At 32.1% G+C, this 23,933-nt stretch overlaps 3 protein-coding genes across 4 annotated transcripts; all 3 read left to right on the top strand.

Annotated features, from left to right (window-relative positions):
- The first annotated feature begins 481 nt into the window (after window positions 1–481).
- LOC149156243 (GDSL esterase/lipase At5g22810-like) lies at window positions 482–2,859 on the top strand. The gene is made up of 5 exons (XM_089445090.1): window positions 482–824; window positions 1,346–1,476; window positions 1,648–1,881; window positions 1,973–2,228; window positions 2,519–2,859. The coding sequence occupies exons 1-5, from the start codon at window positions 572–574 to the stop codon at window positions 2,707–2,709; spliced, it is 1,065 nt and encodes a 354-aa protein (XP_089301216.1). The 5' UTR covers window positions 482–571; the 3' UTR covers window positions 2,710–2,859.
- Window positions 2,860–9,982: 7,123 nt separating this feature from the next.
- On the top strand, window positions 9,983–11,173 carry LOC149156242 (purple acid phosphatase 8-like). The gene is made up of 3 exons (XM_089438024.1): window positions 9,983–10,109; window positions 10,280–10,436; window positions 10,718–11,173. Exons 1-3 carry the CDS (start codon window positions 9,984–9,986, stop codon window positions 10,813–10,815), a joined length of 381 nt encoding a protein of 126 aa, XP_089294150.1. The 5' UTR covers window position 9,983; the 3' UTR covers window positions 10,816–11,173.
- On the top strand, window positions 11,089–18,209 carry LOC149156241 (protein PIN-LIKES 7-like). 2 transcript variants are annotated; one of them, XM_089438026.1, is made up of 5 exons: window positions 14,027–14,171; window positions 14,285–14,394; window positions 14,521–14,846; window positions 15,362–15,441; window positions 18,039–18,209. In XM_089438026.1, coding segments are annotated over exons 3-5 (216 nt in total). In that variant the 5' UTR covers window positions 14,027–14,171; window positions 14,285–14,394; window positions 14,521–14,711; the 3' UTR covers window positions 18,040–18,209. The 2 variants fall into 2 exon arrangements, with proteins under 2 accessions (XP_089294151.1, XP_089294152.1); XM_089438025.1 differs by lacking the exons at window positions 14,027–14,171; window positions 14,285–14,394 and adding an exon at window positions 11,089–11,221.
- The last annotated feature ends 5,724 nt before the right edge of the window (window positions 18,210–23,933 follow it).

Here is a 23,933-nt window from a genome sequence, read left to right as displayed (position 1 = left end):
ATGTTTGGGATTCTATTAAGATGAAAGGGTTTAAATAATATTGATAACAACCACAAGATTGGAACCCGTTATCGGAAAAGACTGAGACAAGCTTATACAGAGACTGCGCAACAAGCGTGTACAAAGTGAACATAATACGAAAAGTATTGAACCTAATAAGAATTTAATAAAAGTTGTAAATTGGAACCTCTAAATTGACTAAACTGCCACACTTAATAAACCAACCTGGTGCTACCGACACTCAGACCAGCTATGAAATCTTAACGCTTAATTAACCAACCTGGCACTACGGACACTCATACCAACCAGTTATGAAATTTTAACGCTTAATAAACCAACCTGGCACTACGGACACTCATACCAACCATGAAATTTTAACGCTTAATAAACCAACCTGGCACTACGGACACTAATACAACTATGAAATTTTAACATGTTCATATAACACGTTTCAACGTGACTCAGAGTTCTCTACTTGGACAGATTATGCATCACCAATTGGTCCTGAAATCATGATTTAAGCAGTTTCTTCTGAGCTATTCTGTTGAGCATTTCGGAAGCAATAGAAATAATGGAACGGTTTGCCAAAATTGGTATTGTAACGTGTCTGCTGGCATTATTGCCTCTGAACGCAGCACAGACTAGCCCCAGAAAACCACTAGTGTCAGCTGCCTACATATTTGGAGATTCCACTGTAGATCCTGGCAACAATGATGGACTTGCAACGATTTTCAAAGCCAACTTTCCTCCATATGGGAGAGATCTTGCGGATCGTAAACCTACTGGTCGATTTACTAATGGAAAATTAGTAACAGATATATTATGTATGACTCGAAGTAAAACTTAGTAACCTGTACACTAAATTCATATGATAGTAACATAAATTCTATCACAGATTGTCTTAAATCAACACTACAGCAATGAAGCTTTAGACTGACACTGTTCTAAATGAAATGTAAATTGATCCTACTTGATAGTTTCGTTTTAATGTTGGAATTAGGAAGGGAAAGTATATATTATCTTAAAGTTTCCAGGGTTTTGGATATTTAGTGATTTGGTGTTTTCTAAGTAATGTGAAATTATTTATTTAATTTTTTATTGGTCTTGGATAGAGGGTGATTTCTGAAAGTTTTGGATAGACAGTGATTCGACATTTTGTTAAGACATTCTTTGATATGATATCACCCCTTATATATTAGACATAATAAAAAATGTAGTCATTACCAAAATTCCTAAAAATATACACCAACAAATCATTAGAATAATGCTGTTCTAAATATTTTTGAAATGTAAACTGATCCTACTTGTTAATGCTGTTATCGTTAACCATTTCAACTGTGTACAGCTGGTCTAGCAGGTCTTCCTGAGTTACTGCCCGCATATCTGGATCCCCAATTCCAAGGAAAACAAATACTTACAGGCGCCAGCTTCGCTTCTGCTGCAGCTGGATACTATGATTCTACCTCTCTTTCTCTTGTTAGTATATCTTTTTTTCTTAAACTAATTGCCCAACAAACTCATTTCAGAAATTTAATTCCTAGATCTATAATTTTCACCTTTAACATGTGCATCTTTTTTCTTGAACTAATTACCAAACAAACTCATTTCAGATATTTAATTTCCAGATCTATAATTTTCAATGTGCAGAATGTTCTAACTTTGGGGCAACAAGTGGAGTATTTCAGGGAGTATAAAGGCCGGATTGAGAATATGGTTGGCGCTTTTAATGCCACCAAGATAATATCAGGAGGCCTGTTTGGGATAAGCATGGGAACTAATGACTTCGCTCTTAATTATTATATGAATCCTATTCTAAGTGAAGAATACAGTGTAACGCAGTTCCAGGATCTTCTGTTACATTCTCTTTCGGAATTTATACAGGTGATCCATAGTTTCGTCAATGCAATTATAAATGGTGATGTTAGGCATTTATTGGGTTTATATTAAATCACCGTTGAAATGCGTGTGACAGAGTATATACACCGAGGGTGCACGCAGACTTGCTGTCATTGGCCTGCCTCCTTTTGGCTGTTTACCTTCACAAATAACCATGCATAACTTGATGGGTAACACCTGCATTGACGAGTATAATGATGTCGCTGTTTCTTTTAATCTGAAGATTGTATTATTATTAGAGGCACTGAAGCCCAGATTTCCTGGCCTTACAATGATTTATATTCACATATATGACAAGTTGTTTGACATCATACAGCATCCCGGTGCATATGGTAATATTCTGTATCTGGGGTCGCTTGCCTTCATCGTAACCTAATTTCTTTATTAACTAAGGTTTTTTAATATGGTTTAGCCTAATATGTTTTTCCATTTTATAAAAATAAAATGTATATCTAAATAGTAGGTCTAATTCTGATACTAAGTACCTTGTTTTTCTGAGAGGTTATGGATTAAATCTCTTTCCTTCTAGTTTGACCGGCAGATAGATCCTTCGAATCGATCTACCTGGATACTTATAAATTTCTCCAAATTTGACAGTGTAATGTGTTGTTTCTGGTTGCAGGGTTTGAACAAACTAGGACAGGTTGCTGTGGAACGGGTTTGATAGAGACAGCGTATATGTGCAACTCGGAAACTCCAACCTGTCCGGATGCATCCAAATATGTGTTCTGGGATTCAGTCCATCCAACAAGCCATGTTTACGCGATCCTCGCCCAAACCATATTTTCACAAGTTCTTCCGCTTATCAGCTAACGCCACTGCGTCTGTTACGTCCACTATTCATTAATCTGCAGGGAATCGTAAAACTGTAATAATATTTACTGTGCCAACGTCCAACTAAGTTATGGAATGGGTTTTGGTTCCTGAAATATTATTGATATTTTTCCCTCCTTGTAAATTGTTGATTTAGAACCGGATAATAAATCTAAGTCCAGTTTCAAAATTATGGGCATTTAAAGACTGTCCATACTTTCTTAAAGCAATGGTGTAGCATTTTAAATTTTAGAGCTTAAAATTTAAGATATTAAAATTAAGATATTAAAATTTAGAGCTTGATTATATTGGAGACAGATATTTGTCGGTGTTGTTTTTTCTCCAAACATAATTATGTGGTTAATATATTTCTATTAATTGTTATTATATAATTTTAAATATTATTGGGTAATTTTAAAAATTAATAAAAAACAATTATCAATAAAGATAGTATATAATTTTTTATACTTGTAGAGTAAATTATAGTTATTATTTAATTTAAAGATAATTATAAGATTAATTGAAATTGAAAATCATATATAATTTTGCATATTTGTTTTTGGGTTAAAATGTTTTGGCCCTTAATTAATTTGTAAATTTTTAAAAGTTATTGGTAAATTTTATTAAAGTTGTGATAAATTAAATATTAAATTTATTTTTTAGAAATTGAAGTTAATTTTTTTTTTTTTTTTTTTAATTTGAATTTCTAATTTTTGATTGATTCATGATTAGTTTTATGCAGTTTAAAATCAATTTGTTAAAATTAAAAATTGTTTCAAAAAAAATCAATAATGGAAATTATCCAAAAAAATTAAATATATGGGTTTTCCCATAATTAATATTTTCTTTCTATTCATTATCATACATATTTTTAACAATAAATATTTATTCACCTATAATCATTATTTACTTTTTTTTTTTGTTAATGGTTGTATTTTTTTTAATAACAACTTTTTTTCTTATAACAATCTAATCATAAATTAATTATCAAAACTAAATTAAATATATGGATTTTTCAATAATTAATATATTTTTTTTTCCATTCATTATGGTACTTATTTTTAACAATAAATAATTATTAACCTATAATCATTCCTAGTTTGCTTTCTATTAATTGTTGTATTCTTTCTAATAACAAAGTTTTATTTTAATAATAAAGTTTTTTTCAAATTTTTTCCATCAATATATTTTATTAACCATAACATTTTTTGATAGTTAAATTATTTAATTGTTTCTCACCTTTTTTTCATAAAACTATGTTATCATGTACGGATAGATTTGTAGTAATTTGATTCCCCTCCACCTAAGTTGTGGTGCTTAAATCATGCACTTAATACAAAACAAAACAAAACAAAAAAACAAAAAAAAAAAAAAAAAAAAAAAAAACAAGTACTAACAGCGACATTACATATTACACTTGTTTTAAAACAAAAATTATAAAGCAATAAAATTAATTGTCATTGAAAATTTGAAATTGGTTGAATGTTATTTTCTATATAAAACTTTTCTAATTTTGTTTTAAAAAATATAATATATATATATATATATATATATATATATATATATATATATATATAATTGTATTTTATATTTTTTATTACTTTTATATCAAAGCAAATTCTTTTCATCTATAACTTTAATTAATACATATATATATAATTGTATTTTAAATTTTTTTATTATTTTTATACCAAACCAATTTCTTCTCATCTATAATTTTAAGTAAAAATATCCCACATAATATTGAAATCTAACTTTAAATATAATTACTATATTAAACTTCACTACCACATTCCAATTGTCCTGTCCCAACAAATATGCATGTACCCATATTCAAGTCTATGACATTGCATAACTAATATAACCAAAACATTTCCTTATTAGCCTCTTATAAGCCTCTAAAACTACAACGTACTACTATAATATTAATAATTTTAATAATAAAATATTAACACTATAATAAATATTTTAATAATAAAATATTAACACTATAATAAATAGTAAAATATTTGTTATATTAATTATAAATAGATTCCATACCTAATCCATTTATATCAAGTACCCAGGAATTCGGTGAAAAATATTCCAGCTACGCCTTTCACAATGACACTCACATTGCATTTGACATATATTTATCATTAAACTTTCGCAATTCCTTTAGAAAATTAGATTAATATATAACACAAATTATGTGAGGGAGGTTTGGTCCTCACCTAGTCTAATTTCGGGTAAGATTATATATGTTCCAAACTTGTTTTAATTGTGATTTGATTTTTTTAGTTGAAAAAAACCATGTAAAGTTTTATGGATTTGATTTCTTCAGTAAAAAAAAAACCATGTGAAGCTTTATGGCTTTGGTGTAATGATACATGAATCTCCAGTGGCCATATCTTATTGAAGTGTAAAGCATCGATCAAATTGTTTTTGTTTTCTAATAAATTTTTTATTCGATGTTTGGAATTCGACATTTAAATGAAAAATCATAAAATGGAAAGGGTTCAAATAATATTGATAATAACTTGCAAGATTGGAAACAGTTATAAGAAAAGACTAAACAAACTATAGACAGTGAACATAGTAGGAAAAGGATTGAGACGGCAATAATGAAAAATTCTAAAATTGTAACCTGTAAACTGATTAAACTTCCACGCTTAATCACCCAACCTACCACTACGGACACTCACACTAGTTATCAAATTTTAACATGTTCGTATAACACGTTTCTACGTGACTCAGAATGCTCTACTTGGATAGATTATGCAACACCAATTGGTCCTGAAACCACGATTTAAGCAATGTCCATGAGAAAACTCTGGAAAATTCACATGAGAAAACTCTGAAAAATTAACTTGTCACTTAAATTAATCTCAGATCACACTACGCATAAATTACATTAAATAAGATGGTTCTAATAAAAAACAAGCTATTATTTAATCAATAATATTTCAATGGTTGTAATAAAAAATCAAACTATGATTTTATAATAATAGTTTTATTTTTTTTATTAGAATTAAACTATGATTTTATAATAATAGTTTTATTTTTTTTATTAGAATCATCTTATTTAATGTTAATTTTATTTTTCATTAGAACCATTTTATTTAATGCATTTTTTATCATTTTTTTAAATAGTGCATTTCATCATAATTTATGCTTATTGTGATCTATCGTTAATTTAAGTGACAATTTAATTTTTCAAAGTTTTCTCACTTAAATTTAATTAGCAGAGTATTGTTTGTTGAAATCTATGTTTTTCATGTTGCAAATTACACTGTATCTGTGAGGTTTTTGATATTTATTTATAAGTTGGCAATCATAGTTATTTATTCTATTGTGCCCTCTTTTTTTCACGAAAGACTACTCTCGTTGTTCACCCTTTCATAGTTTGATAATTCAGCTTAGGGTATGAAAGCTATTTATTCCAATACTAAAGAGAACTATAAAAAAATATGGTTATATGTTTAACATGTTTGAAGATTTTAGGTGATTTAAAAAAAAATAAAAATTGATGACACTATACCTATACACCAACTCTTACCATTATGCCAAATTTTTTACACGAAATAAGTCAAGCATTGTCCATGAGCAAGCTGCACAAAATATTTATTATTATTATCGATCCTCTTCAAAGTTGCAAAAAGACAAGTCTAAAGTTGTCTATGAGCATCCTAGAGAAAATATTTACGGTGAGCAAGTTACATATAATATGCTCCTCTTTAAAGCTGCAAAAAATATTTATTAGTATTATCTGTTATTATCCCTTATCTTTAAAATTGCAAAAACTGTTTATTATTATTATCGCTCATATTTACTATTATTAGTGTTTCACTTTAAATCTACAGAAATTTTCAAATTATATTGTTCTATTATCACTTCAAGTTAGAATCTCATAAATTATTCAAATTTAAAAAGAAAAAGAAAAATATATCTTTGCAAATTAAACTATGGAAATAAACTATATATCACTGATACTTGGAAATTTACATTCTTAGAAAACAAATGGAAAATATTAAAAGACAGATGGAACAGCATTGAAGTAGAGATTGTTTCCATTGTCAAACTAAGAATAATTGTCTTCCTAATTAATGGAGTTACACATGCGTCAGAAAAAACTATAACTTCAAGCAGATACATTTTAAATGTTAAACACTAACCTCACAAAACATATGTAAATTAAAAAAATAAGAAACCCAAATATCTTCCCACTTTATTTCAAAATTTTATTCTCACACTCAATTTGAAATCATAATGTGAGTACAAAATAACAGCATCATGCATAGTGTTTAGCATTATGCATAACAACATCATGCATAGTCTGTACCATCATTCACAGCTCGACCATAATAGAAACGTTGAAATTTGAAATCATGGTGACATCATGCATGGTGTTTACCAGCAATCACACCTAAACCATAATGGAAAAGGACACGAGGAGGAGGTTGGTGGACACAAAAAAAAAGAAGGGTACTACTCCGTTAAAAATGCCACAGTATACGGGCAAGTAAAGCTGGAATCAAAATCGCAATTTTGTCAATGCGGTAGAAAAATACATCGTTGCAGAAGTTGTGGTACCACCATTCCGTTGGCAGGCTGCATCCGTAGCCAGTTCTTCCATGTGGCCATCAGAGGGACACGAGTCCCGGATAACCGACCCGTGACCTGAGTCCACTCGATCTCCTCCTTGCTGCTGATAACATAGACTTTCGTGCTCTCTATAACAGCGGATTGCTCTAACACTACGAGTGCGTTGCATAGATATAAAAATAAGAGTTTAACTCCACTCACTTTTGGCCATTTTGTAGGTTTATTTTTTATCAATTCTGTTCGAAATTTTGTAAAAATAGGTTAAAATTATATGTTTGAATTATATGTTTTAAATATATCTATATAATTAAAATTACATTTTATAATAATAAAAAATAATAATTTTACTAAAAATTATATAATTTAATTTTTTTAAGTATAAGTTTTATTTATTTATCAAAATAATAGCAAAATATAGGTAGTCTCAGTTTGTTGACCACTACGATCAATATATGACAAAGAAACAAAAAATAGTTAGAGACACAGTGCACAATTTACGAGGTCAAAACCACCAAAAAAAACCCATAAAACAAGTAAAACACTTGTAACCATGCTCAATCATGGGAAGTAATAGAAGCATAATTGTTCGAGCAGTCTGTGGAGGATGAGGTGGATGGAAGGAACATTGTACATGCTCTTCGAAGTGAGTCATCCATAACTCTAGCTTCTCCACCTTCTCAGAAACAGATTTTGATCACGTCATACCACCAACATGACACTGAAAGTAATGCATCTTGTTTGGCCTAACAATGAGTTATGCATGTTCTTCCTACCACACCCTCTTTGAAGTTTCCAAACAATCTGACAAATCTCCAAACAACAGTGAAGCTCTATTGTTTCCTCAAGCCCATGCCCTCTCACCTTCCCCATATAACTTAATTTTGAAAAATAGAACATTTAATTAAAATAAAATAAGTACAAATATATTTGAAATTGAGTAACATGTTTTAATCATAAAATTAACCTAATTTAAAGACTTTTTAAATTATTTATATAATTAAAAAATTATTTTAAAAAATAAAATATTAATTTTACCCTAAATTATATAATTTAATTTCAAAACAAATTAATAATAAAAAGTTGGAATGGTTACGTTAATTGGTGGAGTTTTCATTGCTAAATACACCTCAAATTAGAAAGTCAAGGGGTCAATCCTAAAACCCTTAACGTTAAGCCGTTCTGGTTGATCTATAAAGACATGAAAATTATATAAAATAATTAGTTAAAATATTATATATATATATATATATATATATATATATATATATATATATATATATATAATTTAATTTAATTGATTAAAAATAGTTTTGCAATATAATGAATATTAAAAATAAAACAAATATTAATATGAATAATATAATGAACTTAGTACTGAAGTAATTTAAAGGAATTATTTTAAACCTATGGTTTTAGGGAAGTTCTAATGGGAATTGAACTTTGTCTAATGGTGAAAAATTCTAATAAACTTAATATTGAAGTAATTTAAAGGAATTGTTTTAAACAAGTGCATTTATGGTTCTAGAGAAGTTCTCATGGGAATTGAACCTTGTTTAATCATGAAAAACTCTTTCACTTTTCACCATTAGAAACAATTATTTAGGGTCATTTGCATGATAATTAGATACAAAAAAATATTTCCAATTATCCCTACTTTACCATAGAGATTATTAATATGTAAACAAATTGTGTTACAATATTATGGATCAATATCATAACTTATCAATACCATATGCCAAAAACCATAACTCATTTCATATAACAATTATTCATATCATATTTTTTTAATTAATCAATATGATTAAAAAAACCAAAGCAAAACATAACTATTTTGGAATAATTTATCAATACCATATACCAAAAGCCATAACTCATTTCATATAACAATTATTCATATCATAATTTTTAATTAATCACAAAACATAACTATTTTGGAAATAAATCTCAATATTTTATTTCTATGTACTACTAAAAATATTCTAAAATATTTCATAAAAATTGAATTCTTATTATTCATAAATAATAATTATATTAAATTTAGGAAAACCTTATTCTAATATAAATACTTATATTCATACCATCATCATAAAATATTCATCCCATTAGTATGTGTATTCACATAATTATCCTAAAATATTCCATGTATTTATGTATTTATATTCATACCATCATCATAAAATATTCGTCCCATTAGTATGTGTATTCACATAATTATCCTAAAATATTCCATGTATTCACATAAATATCATAAAATATTCCATCTCATTATTAGTCCCTGCCTGGGACTAATAGCGTTCGATCAGGCGTTGACTTTCTATTAATTTGAGTTGACCGGAGCATTAAATTGATGTTTTTCCTTTTTATCCAAAGTTTTATTTTAGAGCTTGGATGTTTTTTTGCTTTTTATCCAAAGTTTTATATTGGAGGTCTTATTTCCGGGTTACTGAATTTCCAAATCCAATTTTTTTTTTAACCAAAGTTTGGATGGCTCGTTTAAAAATGTGGTGACAAGTTATATTTTATCTAAAGTCCAGAAACATGAAACTTAGGCGCATGCAAAGTTTATTATACAGCTGCCACCTCTCACCTCTCAGGCAGTTGGCTACCACCGTCTGCGACCTCTCAGGCCTCCACTGAAAATGGCGATGGAGCTTCAAGCTGCTCTACACTACTCCTGGCGCTGCATTTTAATGTTCTCCACGGCATTCCTACTACTTTCCAGCAACTGTATCATGGCTGCCGATCCTCTCAAATTCCTTGTGGTGGGCGACTGGGGCAGAAAAGGTTTATACAATCAGTCCCAAGTTGCTGCACAGGCACGCTGCCTCCCACTCGCTGTTCATTACTTCAATTGTTTGTCTGCAGTTGCTTGGAGTTTTCTGATTAAAATGTATACTCGTTGTTCATTACTTCAATTGTTTGTCTGCAGTTGCTTGGAGTTTTCTGATTAAAATGTATAATGTCTTAATATCTGACTCTGTAACAGATGGGGAAGATCGCCCAACCGTTGAATATCGATTTTGTCATTTCAACTGGAGATAATTTTTATGAAGATGGGTTGAATGGAACAGATGATCAAAGCTTTGAGCAGTCATTCTCTGCCATTTATACCGCCAGTAGCCTTCAGAAGCCATGGCATTTGGGTACTTATCGTCGTTATCATACTTTTTTTCCATTATATAGAACTACAGAAAGAGAGAAACTTGGTACAGCTCTCAGCACCAGACCCTGCAAATTCCTAATTAAACTGCGTGTTATTAAGCAGTTTCTTACCAGTATTGAGTTTGCCCTCTGCATTGCGAGCATGGGCATGAAATTGTTCTTGGATTAACTCGTTGGCATGGTTTTTTTATATTTGAAGTTAATGTGAATATTAAAGGCATAGGTTTAATAAAGAATTCTGAAATTTGGGTTTTATTGGCAGTACTTGGGAACCACAACTACAAGGGAGATACACTGTCAAAGTTGGATCCTTCTCTGAAACGCCGGGATACTGTGCAACCAATCATTCACACTCATTAATGCCGTTAAATCATTAACCCTCATTAAATGCTGTCCACAATAGTGTTTTTACTGAGCAATAGTGGTGTATATATAGCAATGGCAATGACTATTAACATTACACAATAATAACCACCAGATTTCCGGATATTGTGGTTACTGAGCAATTGAGCTTGCTATATCTGAGGACACGAGGACGACGAGATCATTTTTGATACCCTCTAAATAATTAGAATCCACCATTCAGTGTCTTATCTTATGTCGTGGAAACCAGAGTTGTATATCGATTCCCTTTGCATGCTTCACCTACTTAAAGTTGTGTCAGATCATTTCATTTAGATGATATATGATTCTTCGGGCAAGCAAATTCGCCCGTTTAGAGGCGCAAACTTCTCAATGCACGGGGATTTCGTCTCCTCTGATGCAGGTTTGCTCTGTAATGGATTATTTTCGCTTTTCATTTTCGTTTCTTAATTATTTTCTGCCATGAAAGAGAAGATTATAACAGATTAGGATTTAGCGCTACAATCCTGTAAAATTTGCAATTATTGGCCTGTAATTTCAGACTGTGTGGTTCGTTAATGCTGAAGATCGGTATTTAGTTTTACTTATGCTTTTCAAGCAATTGGCTATTTGAGAGTGATTTGCAGTCTGTGCCCGCTTGTTTTTCGGTACCAACTCGATCATCTAGAGCTCTGGATCAGATTAAAAGAAGAAAAACTCATACTATGTTGGAGAGACAGATGTCCACTATTAGAATATAGGGATAATATTGAAAACATAATGTCACGGTATTAGTTTGTTTAAGTTTAGTCACAATCCAAAACCATGGATCCGTGCCTATGAAATAGGTCCAGCTGTCCTTAATGGTTCGTCCAGTAAAGATAGATTCAAGGTAATACATAGGATAGAAGTTTTTGGGCACTTGGCTCTCAAGCTATTTAATGTTATAGGCAATTTCACCATTAGAAAGAAGATAATCCTAGAGTAAATCCCAAAATTCTAAGTTACAATGTTGGTGGTATCATTGGATGTCACTTGTCTTCTAAGATGCTTCATGTTGTCGAAACTCTGCATTTGTTTGAAAGCATCATGTTGTCGAAACTTTTCATTTGTTTGAATGTCACTTGTCTTCTAAGATGCTTCATGCTGTCGAAACTCTGCATTTGTTTGAAAGCATCATGCTGTCGAAACTCTGCATTTGTTTGAAGTTGGGACAAAGTATCCCAGTTGTCTATATACTTCAGATTGAAAGCATCATGCTGTCGAAACTCTGCATTTGTTTGAAGTTGGGACAAAGTATCCCAGTTGTCTATATGCTTCAGATCTCTCGTAAGTCCTTTATTTGACATGTGTCCGCCTTTTACTCTTGAATTTTGTCATTAGGTTGGTGTAGGGTGATGACTATCAATCCTCTTGGTATCCTTTACAATGGTCTTTGGAGCTAATCAAGAATGTCAGAAAATAGACTTATCAGTAGGCTTTACAGTGTCTTACTATTAGGGCTCGTTAAGCTCAAATGGTGATTAAGGCCCCAATACCCTGCTCCTGGATTCCTCCCGGAGAGTACGGTGGCGAGTAATAGCAGAGGGAGTGAAGGAAAATGGACAGGGGCACCATCCATGCTTCAGCTCCGATAAATAAATTGCTCCGATTGGGCAGTTGGCTCTCAAGCTATGTACTGTTATAGACAGTTTTACCATTAGCAAGAAGATAATCCTAGAGTAAATCCCGAAGCTCTAAGTCACAAAGTTAGCGGTATCATTGGATATCACTTGTTTTCTAAGATGCTTCATGCTGTCGAAACTCTGCATTTGTCAGAAGTTGAGACAAAGAATACGAGTTGTTTATATACTTCAGATCTCTCGTAATTCCCTTCTCTAACATGTGTGGGCCGTTTACTCTCGACTCTTATCATCAGGTTGCTGTATGGAGATGACTATCAATCCTGTCACTATCATTTACAATGTTCTTTGGAGTTATTCAAGAATGCCAGAAAATGGGACTTATCAGCAGGCTTTACAGTGTCTTATTAGTAGGGCTCAATAGGCTCAAATGGTGATTAAGGCCCCAATCCCCTGTTGCTGGGTTCCTCCAGGAGAATACAGTGGCCAGTAGTAGTAGAGGAAGTGAAAGAAAATCCGGGTCTCTAGAGAGGAATTTCTCCTTAAGATAATAGGAGAGGAGCGTCATCCCTGCTTCATCTCGGGTAAATTGCTCTGATTGGGCACTTGGCTCTCAAGCTATGTATCGCTAGAGGCAATTTTAGCATTAAAACGAAGATAATCCTAGTGTAAATCCCGAAGTTCTAAGTCGCAAAGTTAGTGGTGTCGCTGGATGTTTCTTGTCTTGTAAGATGCTTGATGCTTGCGAAACTTTGCATTTGTTTGAAACTGGCACAAAGAATACCAGGTGTCTATATAATTCAGATCTCTAGTAAACCCCTCGTTTGACTGTGCGAGCGTCTTTACTCTGGACTCCCGTCATTGGGTTGGTATTTGGAGATGACTGTCATTTCTCTTGCGATCCTTACAATGATCTTTACAGCTATTCAAGAATCTCAGAAAATAGGACTTATCAGTAGGCTATACAATATCTTATAAGTAGGGTTCACTAGGCTAAGTGGTAATGAAGGCCCTGATCCCCTGTTGGTAGGTTCCTCCCACAACGTATAGGAGAGTATAGTGGGCAGTAATAGCAGAGGAGGTGAAAGAAAATCCGAGTATCTAGAGAGGAATTTCAGCTTAAGATAATACGATAGGGGCATCATCCCTGTTTCAGCGCCTGTAAATTGCTCTGATTGGGCACTTGGCTCTCAAACTAGGAATTGTTATAGGCATTTTCACCATTAGAAAGAAGACAATCCTGGTGTAAATCTCAAAATTATAAGTTGCAAAGTTAGTGGTATCATTGGATGTCGCTTATCTTCTAAGATGCTTCATGCTTGTGAAACTCTGCGAAATTGGGACAAAGAATACTAGTTGTCTGTATACTTCAGATCTCTCGTAATTTCCCCGTTGGACTATCTGAGCCTCTTTACTCTTAACTCTTGTCATTAGGTTGGTATTTCGAGATGACTGTCATTTCTCTTGCAACTCTTTAAAATGGTCTTTGGAGCTTTTCAAGAATCTAAGAAAATTGGACTTATCAGTAGGCTATACAATATCTTATAAGTCGGGCTCACTAGGCTCAAATGGTGATTAAGGCTCCATTCCCTGTTGCTCGGATCCTCCCCTGCCACAGAGTACGGTGGATAGTATTAGCAGAGGAAACGAAAGAAAATCTGGGTCTCTAACCATTATCTCTGCTTCAGTTATGGTAAATTTCTCTGATTGGATTGTAACTTTGATACAAGTATGCTGGAAACAAGGTTTAAAGTAAATTTCTGTAAATGCTAGACCACGATCTAAATTGCATGGTCGTTTGGCCCTGCGAAGCTGAAGGGCTATCTGGAAGTAACTTATGCCAATTTTCTGTTTCCATTGTTCAGTTTGGAATCTTTGGATTACAAGGATTGAAATTTGCTATCACTCTGTTCCTTCATAAAATGAGAAAGTGGATTGCTTAGTTTTTCCTTTGACAGGTCATCCTGGTTTTAGAGTAAGCTAACATGTTAATCTGTTCACTCTGTTCCTTCATAAAATGAAAAAGTGGGTCGCTTAGTTTTTTCTTTGACAGGTCATCCTGGTTTTAGAGCAAGCTAAATTTTTAATCTCTCTTTTACAGGAATACTTCTGCCCGTTTATTGAGCTTCACACAGTGGCTTAGCAAGGGATTTCACCTGCCATACAAAAAGCTTGCATTTAGTATGGAGTTACTGCAAATGAATGAAACCATAGAGAGGCATTGGTTCTGAGTACTGCCAATAGTATTCATCAAAAACCTCAGGAGAAAGAACGAAGAACTTAGAAAACAGTATGGCATTCTGGGACCTTCTAACTGTGGCATCCATGCCAGTTGTGAAGATTCTTCTGATAAGTGGTCTTGGAGCCGTTCTGTCAACTCAGTATGTTGGCGTGCTTACTGAAGCTTGTCTAAAACATATGAATAAGGTAAAGGATTGCAGCTTCTGAGATATCCAATATTCATATTACATTTTTACATACATATTAAAATGGAATTGTGTGCTGTAAATGAGAACTGTCATCAAGTCTATGGTATTGCTAGTCGTAAAAGGTCGTATATTTTGTAAATTGTAACCTTCTGCATAAACATACTGAAGGATAGCTATTACCATGGTATACACGAACTTCTAATGCTTGTTGGCTTTGCTTCTTTCTAGTTTGCCAGCTACTTCTTATCAAGATGTAGCCTTGCATGTTCTAACATAATACGGTTAGGAGTACAGAATTATTTAGTGAGAGTAGTTGGAATAATTAACATGTGAAAGTAAACAATAATAAATAAACAGAAAATATGATAGGTACTTGTGCCCATAGGATACAAGTACAATCAAGGGGAAAAGGTTGTCTACACAGTAATTCTGTTCATTCAAGATCAGAGTAGTGGCCTATGAAGGTTTTTACTTAAATAATCATAGGCTTTTTTTGTTTGTGCTTCTCAACAGGTCATTTTTGTCGTATTTACACCAGCACTTATGTTCGCAAGCCTGGCACAATCAGTGACATTCGAAGATCTCATTTCCTGGTATCTATTTTTTTTAACTACCAGCTAATTTGGTTGCAAGCAGGGCCTTTTATGTTCATAGATTGTTTGGGATATCCATAAAATTTATTTTTGCAACTAGACTGGGATTGACAATCTTTTGACATGAATTTTGCATAACATTTTTAATTATGAAGGTTTTTTTTGTTAGATAACAGAAAAACTTTGAGGATATCTAGAACCATTGTTAAACTATAAAGGCCTTGAATACTTGTTAGGGATGCAAGGTTCCTTAAATGCTTAAATAGCCTAGTGTTTAGAGTTCGATATAAAAATGAACTATCAGGAAAAGCATCTGAATAGGTCGAGAGTATATTCATGAAAATTACATGACAACCACACATTAGTGTCATCCATGCAGGATTTAAAACAATTAACAAAAAAACACAATGGGTCATTTAAAGAAAAAATAAACTTTCATTGAAATTAGAGAGCACTGGTCATAGAACTCAATGGCATTGGAAAATATATTTAAAATGATATGGAAAGTTTTTTCAATTTTCAAAACAAAATGTACATGGGTTTTGGATAGAGGGTGATCGGGTGCTTTATTAAAGCACTCCTTGATGTGAAGTCACTTCCCTGCCCCGATTACTTCCCTGCCCCTTTCATATAAAGGTGCTGATCTCGACTCTGCATTTTATTTCTACGAGGCCTACCTCCTTTTTCTTTTACACCGACTCATCAGAAATTGCCATTGTCATATAAAGATGTTGGTCTTGACTCTGCATTTTATTTGTACTAGGCCTATTGCCTCTGTTTTTTTTCTATTGACTGAGTACAAGGGCCATGAATTCCATTACGGATCCTACACATTCGGACGTACTACATACCCAAGGGCCAAGCCCTTCCGATGTACTCCTTTAGGGTTGCCATTTCATAGTCCTCTGGTAGCCTGTGGTGATTTTACCACAAATGGCTTGGGTTTGCTTCTCGATCCTACACATTCGGACTTACTACATACTCAAGAGCCAAGCCCTTCCGATGTTCTCCTTTAGGGTTGCCATTTCACAGTCCCCTGGTAGCCTGTGGTGAAGACACTGAATGTTGTGTTTACCCGCAAGCCTTAGTAATACAAAACCTTTACCATTATTTGCATATGTTTTTAGGATTTATTTGAATCATAGGTTTAATCTATGAATTTTGTAAATTATAAGTGCTATGGGGTTTTTCTGTTCTTCCAACACCCTAATTCCTAGGTGACTTGGGAATCTAATATCGGTCAAGGTTTTGATATCTTGTTAAATTGTAGGTCTTAGTAAATTTCCCAACCTGTAGGTCTTAGTAAATTTCCAAACCTTTATTATTATTTTGAGTAGGAAGTTAGTCTCATTAAATTCTAAAATATTTTTAAAATTTGCAAAGCTATCGTCTAAATATTACACAGACTTAACCATAAATATCTATTTATGGAATTTTGATCTAAAATTGGAAAGTTCCACTGACATTAATAAAGTGCACATTTAAAAATTTATTTTAATATTTTGTTTTTAAAAAAATACACTCTTATAAATTATTCAATAATTTCTAATTAAATAGTTTTATGTGATTGTACCCTTCGAACATGAATATTTGTTTCAGAGTGAAACGTGGTGGATAAACAAGTACCCATATATGAAATGGACGCGTTATATAATACGTGTCATGCTGCATGTCGTTCGAATACTAAAGCTTATCCAATAGAACATAGTTGAAAATTTTCATATTAATTATCAAAAGTATGAAATTATCTATTAATTACTACACATTTTAAATCACAGAAATAATTTTTCCTTTCTTATGTGTGGAGAGGATTACAACACCTCCATATCAATTACCACAAATATCATATTACAAAAATAAATTTCTATATATATATATATATATATATATATATATATTTCTTTTCTCTTACAAAATTAAATTATATATATATATATAAAATATAAAATATATTTCTTTTCAAATGCAAATTTCAAAATTCTTCCTTCCTTTTATTTAATTAATCCATTTCCATAGTAATCATCACAAATATCATTTTCTTCTTTATACATCTGAATTATTTCCATAATAATCATCATATAAATAAACTTTTCATTTTTTTATGTATAGAAAATTAAACTATTTCCATATTAATCACCACAAATATCATACTAAAAAACAAACCTTTTATTTTTTCTAATATCATATCACAAATCAAATTAATAAACCTCAAAAAATTCTTTTAAAATGAAATTATTCATTATTTACTTTTTATTAATAATTTAAAACACATTAAAACAAATAATGATATCAATTTTTTTGTTTAAATGTTATTTAGAAAAAAATTCAATTTCATTATACACCGTCATAAATTTGTTATCATAAAATTTAATATTAAAAATTTTTTTAACAATTTTCATTATTTAAATTATAAATCAAAATTAATTATTTAAGTTTTTTCTAATTTATAATAATTTACATCATTCAAATTATATTATATATTAATTATAAATCAATTTTTTTTTTTTAAGTTTATATATTTATATTTGGAGAATTTATATCTTAATTTATATATATATATATATATCATTGTCTCAATGGAGCACATCATGTTGCAGATTGTTCGGAATAGAATAGAGATATCAACCAGTGAAAAGGGTGATCCCAGAGTATAAGGTAGTTAATTATCTGGTAGGAAAAATGAGTTCGGATGACGCTCCCATGTCAGAAGAAGCTCAAATGAAGCTCAAACGTGGAGCCATGAAAGGAGGGCTCAGCACCGCAGAGGTTTGTATTGCATTTGGTATTATTTTACCTATGTTTCTGTTTATTGTTAACTGTACAATTTGCTTAAATTTTTTGCATGCTATGAAACAGATGTGATCCAATCTTATTGCCAGCTCTAAAGACTGGGCAATAAATGTTATTCAGACGTATGTTTCTTGCAATGGGCATGAGCGAGAGCAACATCAGGTAATAACCATTTAAAATATTTTAACAATCTTGAAATATATGTTTTACTTCTAACTGAAATTTTTGTAACGAATTACACATTGAATTTGCAACGCCATCCAAGCAGCAAGATCTTTCAAGGAAGATAGCAAGTTTGTTCGGGGAAGGCAGATTGAAGCTTTTTTGTTCGGTTTGTTCGGATTAGTTTAGCGAAAGGTTGTCATTATTTCAACATATTCTTAAATGGTAACTCAAGAATATCTCTTGCTCTTGGTTTAAACAATCAATTATCAGATGTCATTCCTGTGCATCAAAAGGTAACTTGTTAGTTAATCATATTCTTTTTCACTGAAAGTAAAGCTTTTTCAGTGTAGCTTTAAGATATTAATGTTCGGAAGCTACTTCATGCCAAAAACTTATATATAGGACTTCCGATATAATATAGCGTTTATGTTTTTCAATTTCCATATATATATATTTCCATTTTCGAAGTTGTGTACACACAAATTGTACCAATGGTAATGTCTCATCCTGTTGATTTGACATCGGCAACTTGCTAATTTTTCGGTTATATAGGAAGGGACTACCGGCCAATGGTAATGTCTCATCCTGTTGATTTGACATCGGCAACTTGCTAATTTTTCGGTTATATAGGAAGGGACTACCGGCTGCATGCAGCACTTGTTTAATGCAGGAAGACAATATGTGTAATTATCATAAAATATTCCAACTCATTATTTAATGGAGGAAGCCCGTTAGAGAGACACTGAGGTTCACATATTTATATAGACAATAGCAGCGATCGTTGGGTTAACCAGTTAAAACAACGTAAGGTTTTATTGGTTAATGTACTAAGATAATAGTACGATCGCGATGAATATTGAAGGCAGTGCAGTGGCCACCTCTCATGAAAGGTGAGGGCACCAATTAATTTTTTTTTAAGAATTCTAGAAGGATATTATGTTTGGGATAGGACGAGTAGATTGTATATATTAAACCATCACATTTAATCAACCAACCCACTACTACGGTCACTCTCGACCACCTATGGAATTTTAACACCTTCATGTCTTAGACTGAGTCAAAGTGCTCCGCGTGGACAGTATCCATGGAAATTTCTACTGAGCTACTAATGGAAGTTTCTACTGAGCTACTAATTAGTAACTGACATATCATGTATGACTCGCAGGACAAATTAGTAATAACTAGATTAAAAGCATATGATAGCTTCGTTGTAATGTTGGACTTACAAAGGGATAGTAATAGTAATATGATTTGGGGTAAGGACAATGACATTTGACTAACGCTGTGCTAAATATTTCTGAAATGTAAGACTAAGGCTGTTCTAAATATTTCTGAAATGTAATTAAAGTCTGACTTACCATACCTGTTAATGCTGCTATGCTTAACCATTTCAACTTCGTACAGCCGATCTGGCGGGTCTTCCTGATTTACTGCCCGCATATTTGGATCCCCAATTCCATCAAACACAACAATTTAGGTTAAAGCAATTGTTTAACACTTTAAAGTTGGAGATTTTATAGTCAAAGTTTACCCTTCTTTATCTTTTTATTTTTAAACATAATAATATGCTTTAAGATCCTTTACTTCTATTGATTTTTATTATAATGTATTTTTCACTTTTAACGTGCATAAATATAATTAAAAAATTATTATATTTTTCTGTTTGACAAAAAAATTTAAACTTTAAATCTCATAGTTTACATATTACTTCATAACATGATTATCACCAATTAAACTAATTTTGAATTTCATAGTTTACATATTACTTCATAATATGGCTATCACCAATTGAGTTGCTCACCATGAACTATAATTGAATATATATATATATATATATATATATATATATATATATATATATATATATATATATATATGATTTTATAATTTTTTTAAAACAAAAATAATTAGTCATTGTAAATTTTGTTTCATGACATGTGATGGCTTTTTGACTCCAAGTGCCTCAAGAGTAGGTGTTTCAAAAACAAAATCTTTTGACTTTCGCCCTATAAAAGTTGTGTTGAGTATTCATCTTAATTTTGGATTTATGAAGTCTCTAGAGGAATCAAATTTATCAATATGTAAATCTCTTTTGATTGCAAAACTTGAAGAAAGGTTTTTCACTTCAAGAGATTTCATTCATTTTACGCTAGAGATTTGATTTCCTCATTGCACTTGGTAGATGTGGAATTAACATGAATTTATGTTCATTCCTAAAAATATCAATTGTATTTTCTTTTGACATATTTTGTGATTTTTTTTAATTTAATTAAATTTAAATATGAAGTTCTTAAATGTAATGGTTATGAATACAAATAATTATTTTAATCTATATGGTAAAATCGATGTTAATTTATAATTACTAATGTCATTTTTTATTAGCATAGAAATAAAATGTTAAAAATTTATAATTCATCTCTTACCTTTGTAGACCATTTAAGCCATCCAAAATCTGAATTGTCTAAGAGTGTTCAGTAAGGCTAAATATACTTGAGTGCCTTTGTAACTCTTATTGACCATACGCCTTATACCATTTGGGTCTTTGGAACTTGAGATCGGCAGCTCAGTTTGTGGCAGGAAAGGAACGTGTCAATTCGTGCATGCAAGGCAAGTGTTCTGTTGTTGGATCTGGTGTTGGATAAGCTGAAACTCCTTGTGAATTTCGTGTAATTCTTCTATTGGCCCTGAGATTCCTATAAAAGTGGTTATCGAAGCTTTAGATAAGAGATTCTTCATTATCTAGAAAAGATATAGGGTCTGTTGAAACTGAGTGCGACAACCACAAGTATGGTCAAGGTCTAGAATAACATCCTTCCACTCATTAATCTCCTACTCGTTGTTATCTACCTGCTGCCTGATATTAGTTTCCCACCCAATGGTGATCTGGCAAGCTCGAGGATGGGTGTTGGTCCTATAGCTATTGGTCGCATTTGAGACCAAGCATTTTTTGTTCTTCCGGAAAAGTGGAAACAGAAAAACATTTCATTTTAGAATGTGAGGCCTTCAAAGACAACAGGGAAAGTTATGCAGATACGCTGGCAGCTAGCTCTTGGGATAATCTATTTAACGAGGGGTTTGTCGAGAAGACGGGAGCATTTATTGTGAAGCTTCACAAAAAAGGGTCGAATACATCAAGTAGATGAAGAAGCAATCTGTCCCATAGGCTATCTTTAGCCTCGTGGACGTTAAAATAATTTCTTTCTTTCTTTCTTTCTTGTTGCTCTAAGGACCTCAACTTCTGGTGGGTTGTGATTGTTCCCTCCTACAGCCACGGCTGTGTCCCCAACCAACAGTTAGGGCTCACCCCCACTGTGATACGGGTCAGTCCATCTCCTGCAGTTGAATGCAACAAGGAAGGAGCCTGAAAATCGTCAAGGAAACAAATGCCCCTTCTTCAAATTTCCTTTTCCTGGCTGCACACTTAAATTTTGGAGGTTGGCCTAGAGGGAGTAACTAGAGAACCAAACTAAGGTGTGAACCTGCAGAGTCTAGAGAAACAAATGCATTGCAAAGATAATGAATAAACCAAAACAAAAGTGATTTCCCCACACAATCATCGTTTGTGTGTTCAATGTGTCTGACCCACGTGTTATAAAGAACCCTGTCATCTTGGAGAGAGGAAACAGAATGTATGCATAGTACCTCCCCCACATATCTGGCTTGAGTCAACCCGTCCAGAGGGTGCATATAAAATTTCAAGTTATTGATGGTTACAAGCATGCAATCGACTAGCAACCACAATAGATACATATCCCCAACATACATGATCCCAGGGAACGACAAGTTACTAAGAATAGTGGTGAGTTTCTTGGTAAAGAGCCACCAACCCCCAGACAGGTTGTCATACAAACCAACCCCTTCTCCTCGAATTTCCAGACTTAATTTTATTCTAAACCAAAATGACGTGACTGAACCTAACATCAACAACCCTTTTAAATACATACAATGCACAAGGAGCATGGTGTGCGGGGATTTGATAATATGAGCATACTCACAGAGAGGCTGATTATGAGGAGAAACTTTCTTACATCATCTTGAGCTCGAGCATTGTTTATCCCTCTCGCAACCATCCTGGTAATGTTTCCTTGCCTCAGAAATCCATTGGCATAGATCCCATCAACGCCCTTGTCCCAGCTCTCACCCCAATCGAGGATTCAAAACAAATATTTTTATTTCTAATTATATGTTCATTAATCATATATATTAAGCTTTTATACATTTATTAATTATATGTTTTGAAATATCATGGTTATAAATATGAATCTTTATTATTTAAATTTATTTTCATGTGATTTACATATTATGATTTTTTTCTTAAAAAATTGTTTCTAATTTTATTAATAAAAAAAAATTGTAATATAACAAAGCAAATTGAATTGATTTATTATTTTTATTACTTTATTATTATTATTATTACTTAACGTAACTACAACATCTCCGGTGTATGGGTTGTACAGAATTTCTTTACTCAATCAAAAACATAACTATGAAATAATTATGATTTTAAAGCACAAAAATGCAATCTAGTGATTTTTTCTACATCTTTTTATGTACAAAATTTCTACTTCAAGATTGAATCCCCACATTACTTCTACACTAAGTAAATTCTCTTTCGTCCATTATATTACTTAATGACATTGCTACATCATGGTGACTCCTATCCTTGGACGTATTTACCTAACTAGACTCCACCATCTCTCTAATGTGGTGGAACTTCTCCATAATTTGCTTTATGTGGGGATGAAACTTAGATTCTTTATTGAAACACCTACACTCTAATTGTAGCAAAAAAAAAAAAGCACATGTCCATGTTCAAATCCAATATCATTATATAACTATAGCAACCAAGTGATCGCCATGTAAGCTTATGAAGCTACCATATACTCCACTTTTGTAGGGGAATGGGAACCACTTGTTACCTCTTACACTTCCAACTCATAATATTTCAAATAAAGTAAATATATATGTAACAATGGACTTTGTAGCTTCCACATAAATTTCCTAATCAACATCATTAAACTCATGCATATGAATTTTGTTGACAGAAAATAACATAGTCACAATTTCCTTATAGTTACCTGAGTATCTTCTCAATAATTGCTCAATGATCTCTTCTTAAATTTGACATGCATAATGAAGTTATCACCTTCTTGTTTGAAAGAAATGCAATGCTATAATTCAATTCTTACAACCCATTTCCTATAACATATTTGGTATTGGTACTACTAACTTGACTACTGCTTCAATCCATTCAGTGACATATTTGACTAAAACACCAAGTATTCTCTCTCTTATACCTCAAATACTATATGTTATCAGTTTCATGTTTCTTCATGAAAGATTCTTTTTAATCTCTCATGATGAAGAAGTGGAGTATTCAGGTCAATTATCTCCACCTCAAAATCATAAAAAGATATCAATAGTAACAACAAACTTGACAGAGGCCATATTAGTCCCTTAAGAGAAATTCCTTTCCTAATATAATACCCTTTATTTGATAGTACCACATTTTTAAAAAATGATCATTATACTCTTTA

This window comes from Pinus tabuliformis, chromosome 9 (genome assembly GCF_031772625.1).
Source record: "Pinus tabuliformis cultivar Carrire ecotype Pingquan chromosome 9, CPIR1, whole genome shotgun sequence".
NCBI classification, from domain to species: domain Eukaryota; kingdom Viridiplantae; phylum Streptophyta; class Pinopsida; order Pinales; family Pinaceae; genus Pinus; species Pinus tabuliformis.
This window is presented reverse-complemented; position numbering and strand designations above follow the sequence as displayed.

Excerpts from the sequence above, each read along its gene's own strand:
- LOC149156243 (XM_089445090.1), top strand. The coding sequence starts at position 572 with ATGGAACGGTTTGCCAAAATTGGTATTGTAACGTGTCTGCTGGCATTA. Across the intron at positions 1,882-1,972 it reads CTCTTTCGGAATTTATACAG|AGTATATACACCGAGGGTGC; the intron begins GTGATCCATAGT and ends TGCGTGTGACAG. Across the intron at positions 2,229-2,518 it reads ACAGCATCCCGGTGCATATG|GGTTTGAACAAACTAGGACA; the intron begins GTAATATTCTGT and ends TTCTGGTTGCAG.
- LOC149156242 (XM_089438024.1), top strand. The coding sequence starts at position 9,984 with ATGTTCTCCACGGCATTCCTACTACTTTCCAGCAACTGTATCATGGCT. Across the intron at positions 10,110-10,279 it reads AGTCCCAAGTTGCTGCACAG|ATGGGGAAGATCGCCCAACC; the intron begins GCACGCTGCCTC and ends ACTCTGTAACAG. Across the intron at positions 10,437-10,717 it reads TCAGAAGCCATGGCATTTGG|TACTTGGGAACCACAACTAC; the intron begins GTACTTATCGTC and ends TTTTATTGGCAG.
- LOC149156241 (XM_089438025.1), top strand. The coding sequence starts at position 14,712 with ATGGCATTCTGGGACCTTCTAACTGTGGCATCCATGCCAGTTGTGAAG. Across the intron at positions 14,847-15,361 it reads GTCTAAAACATATGAATAAG|GTCATTTTTGTCGTATTTAC; the intron begins GTAAAGGATTGC and ends GCTTCTCAACAG.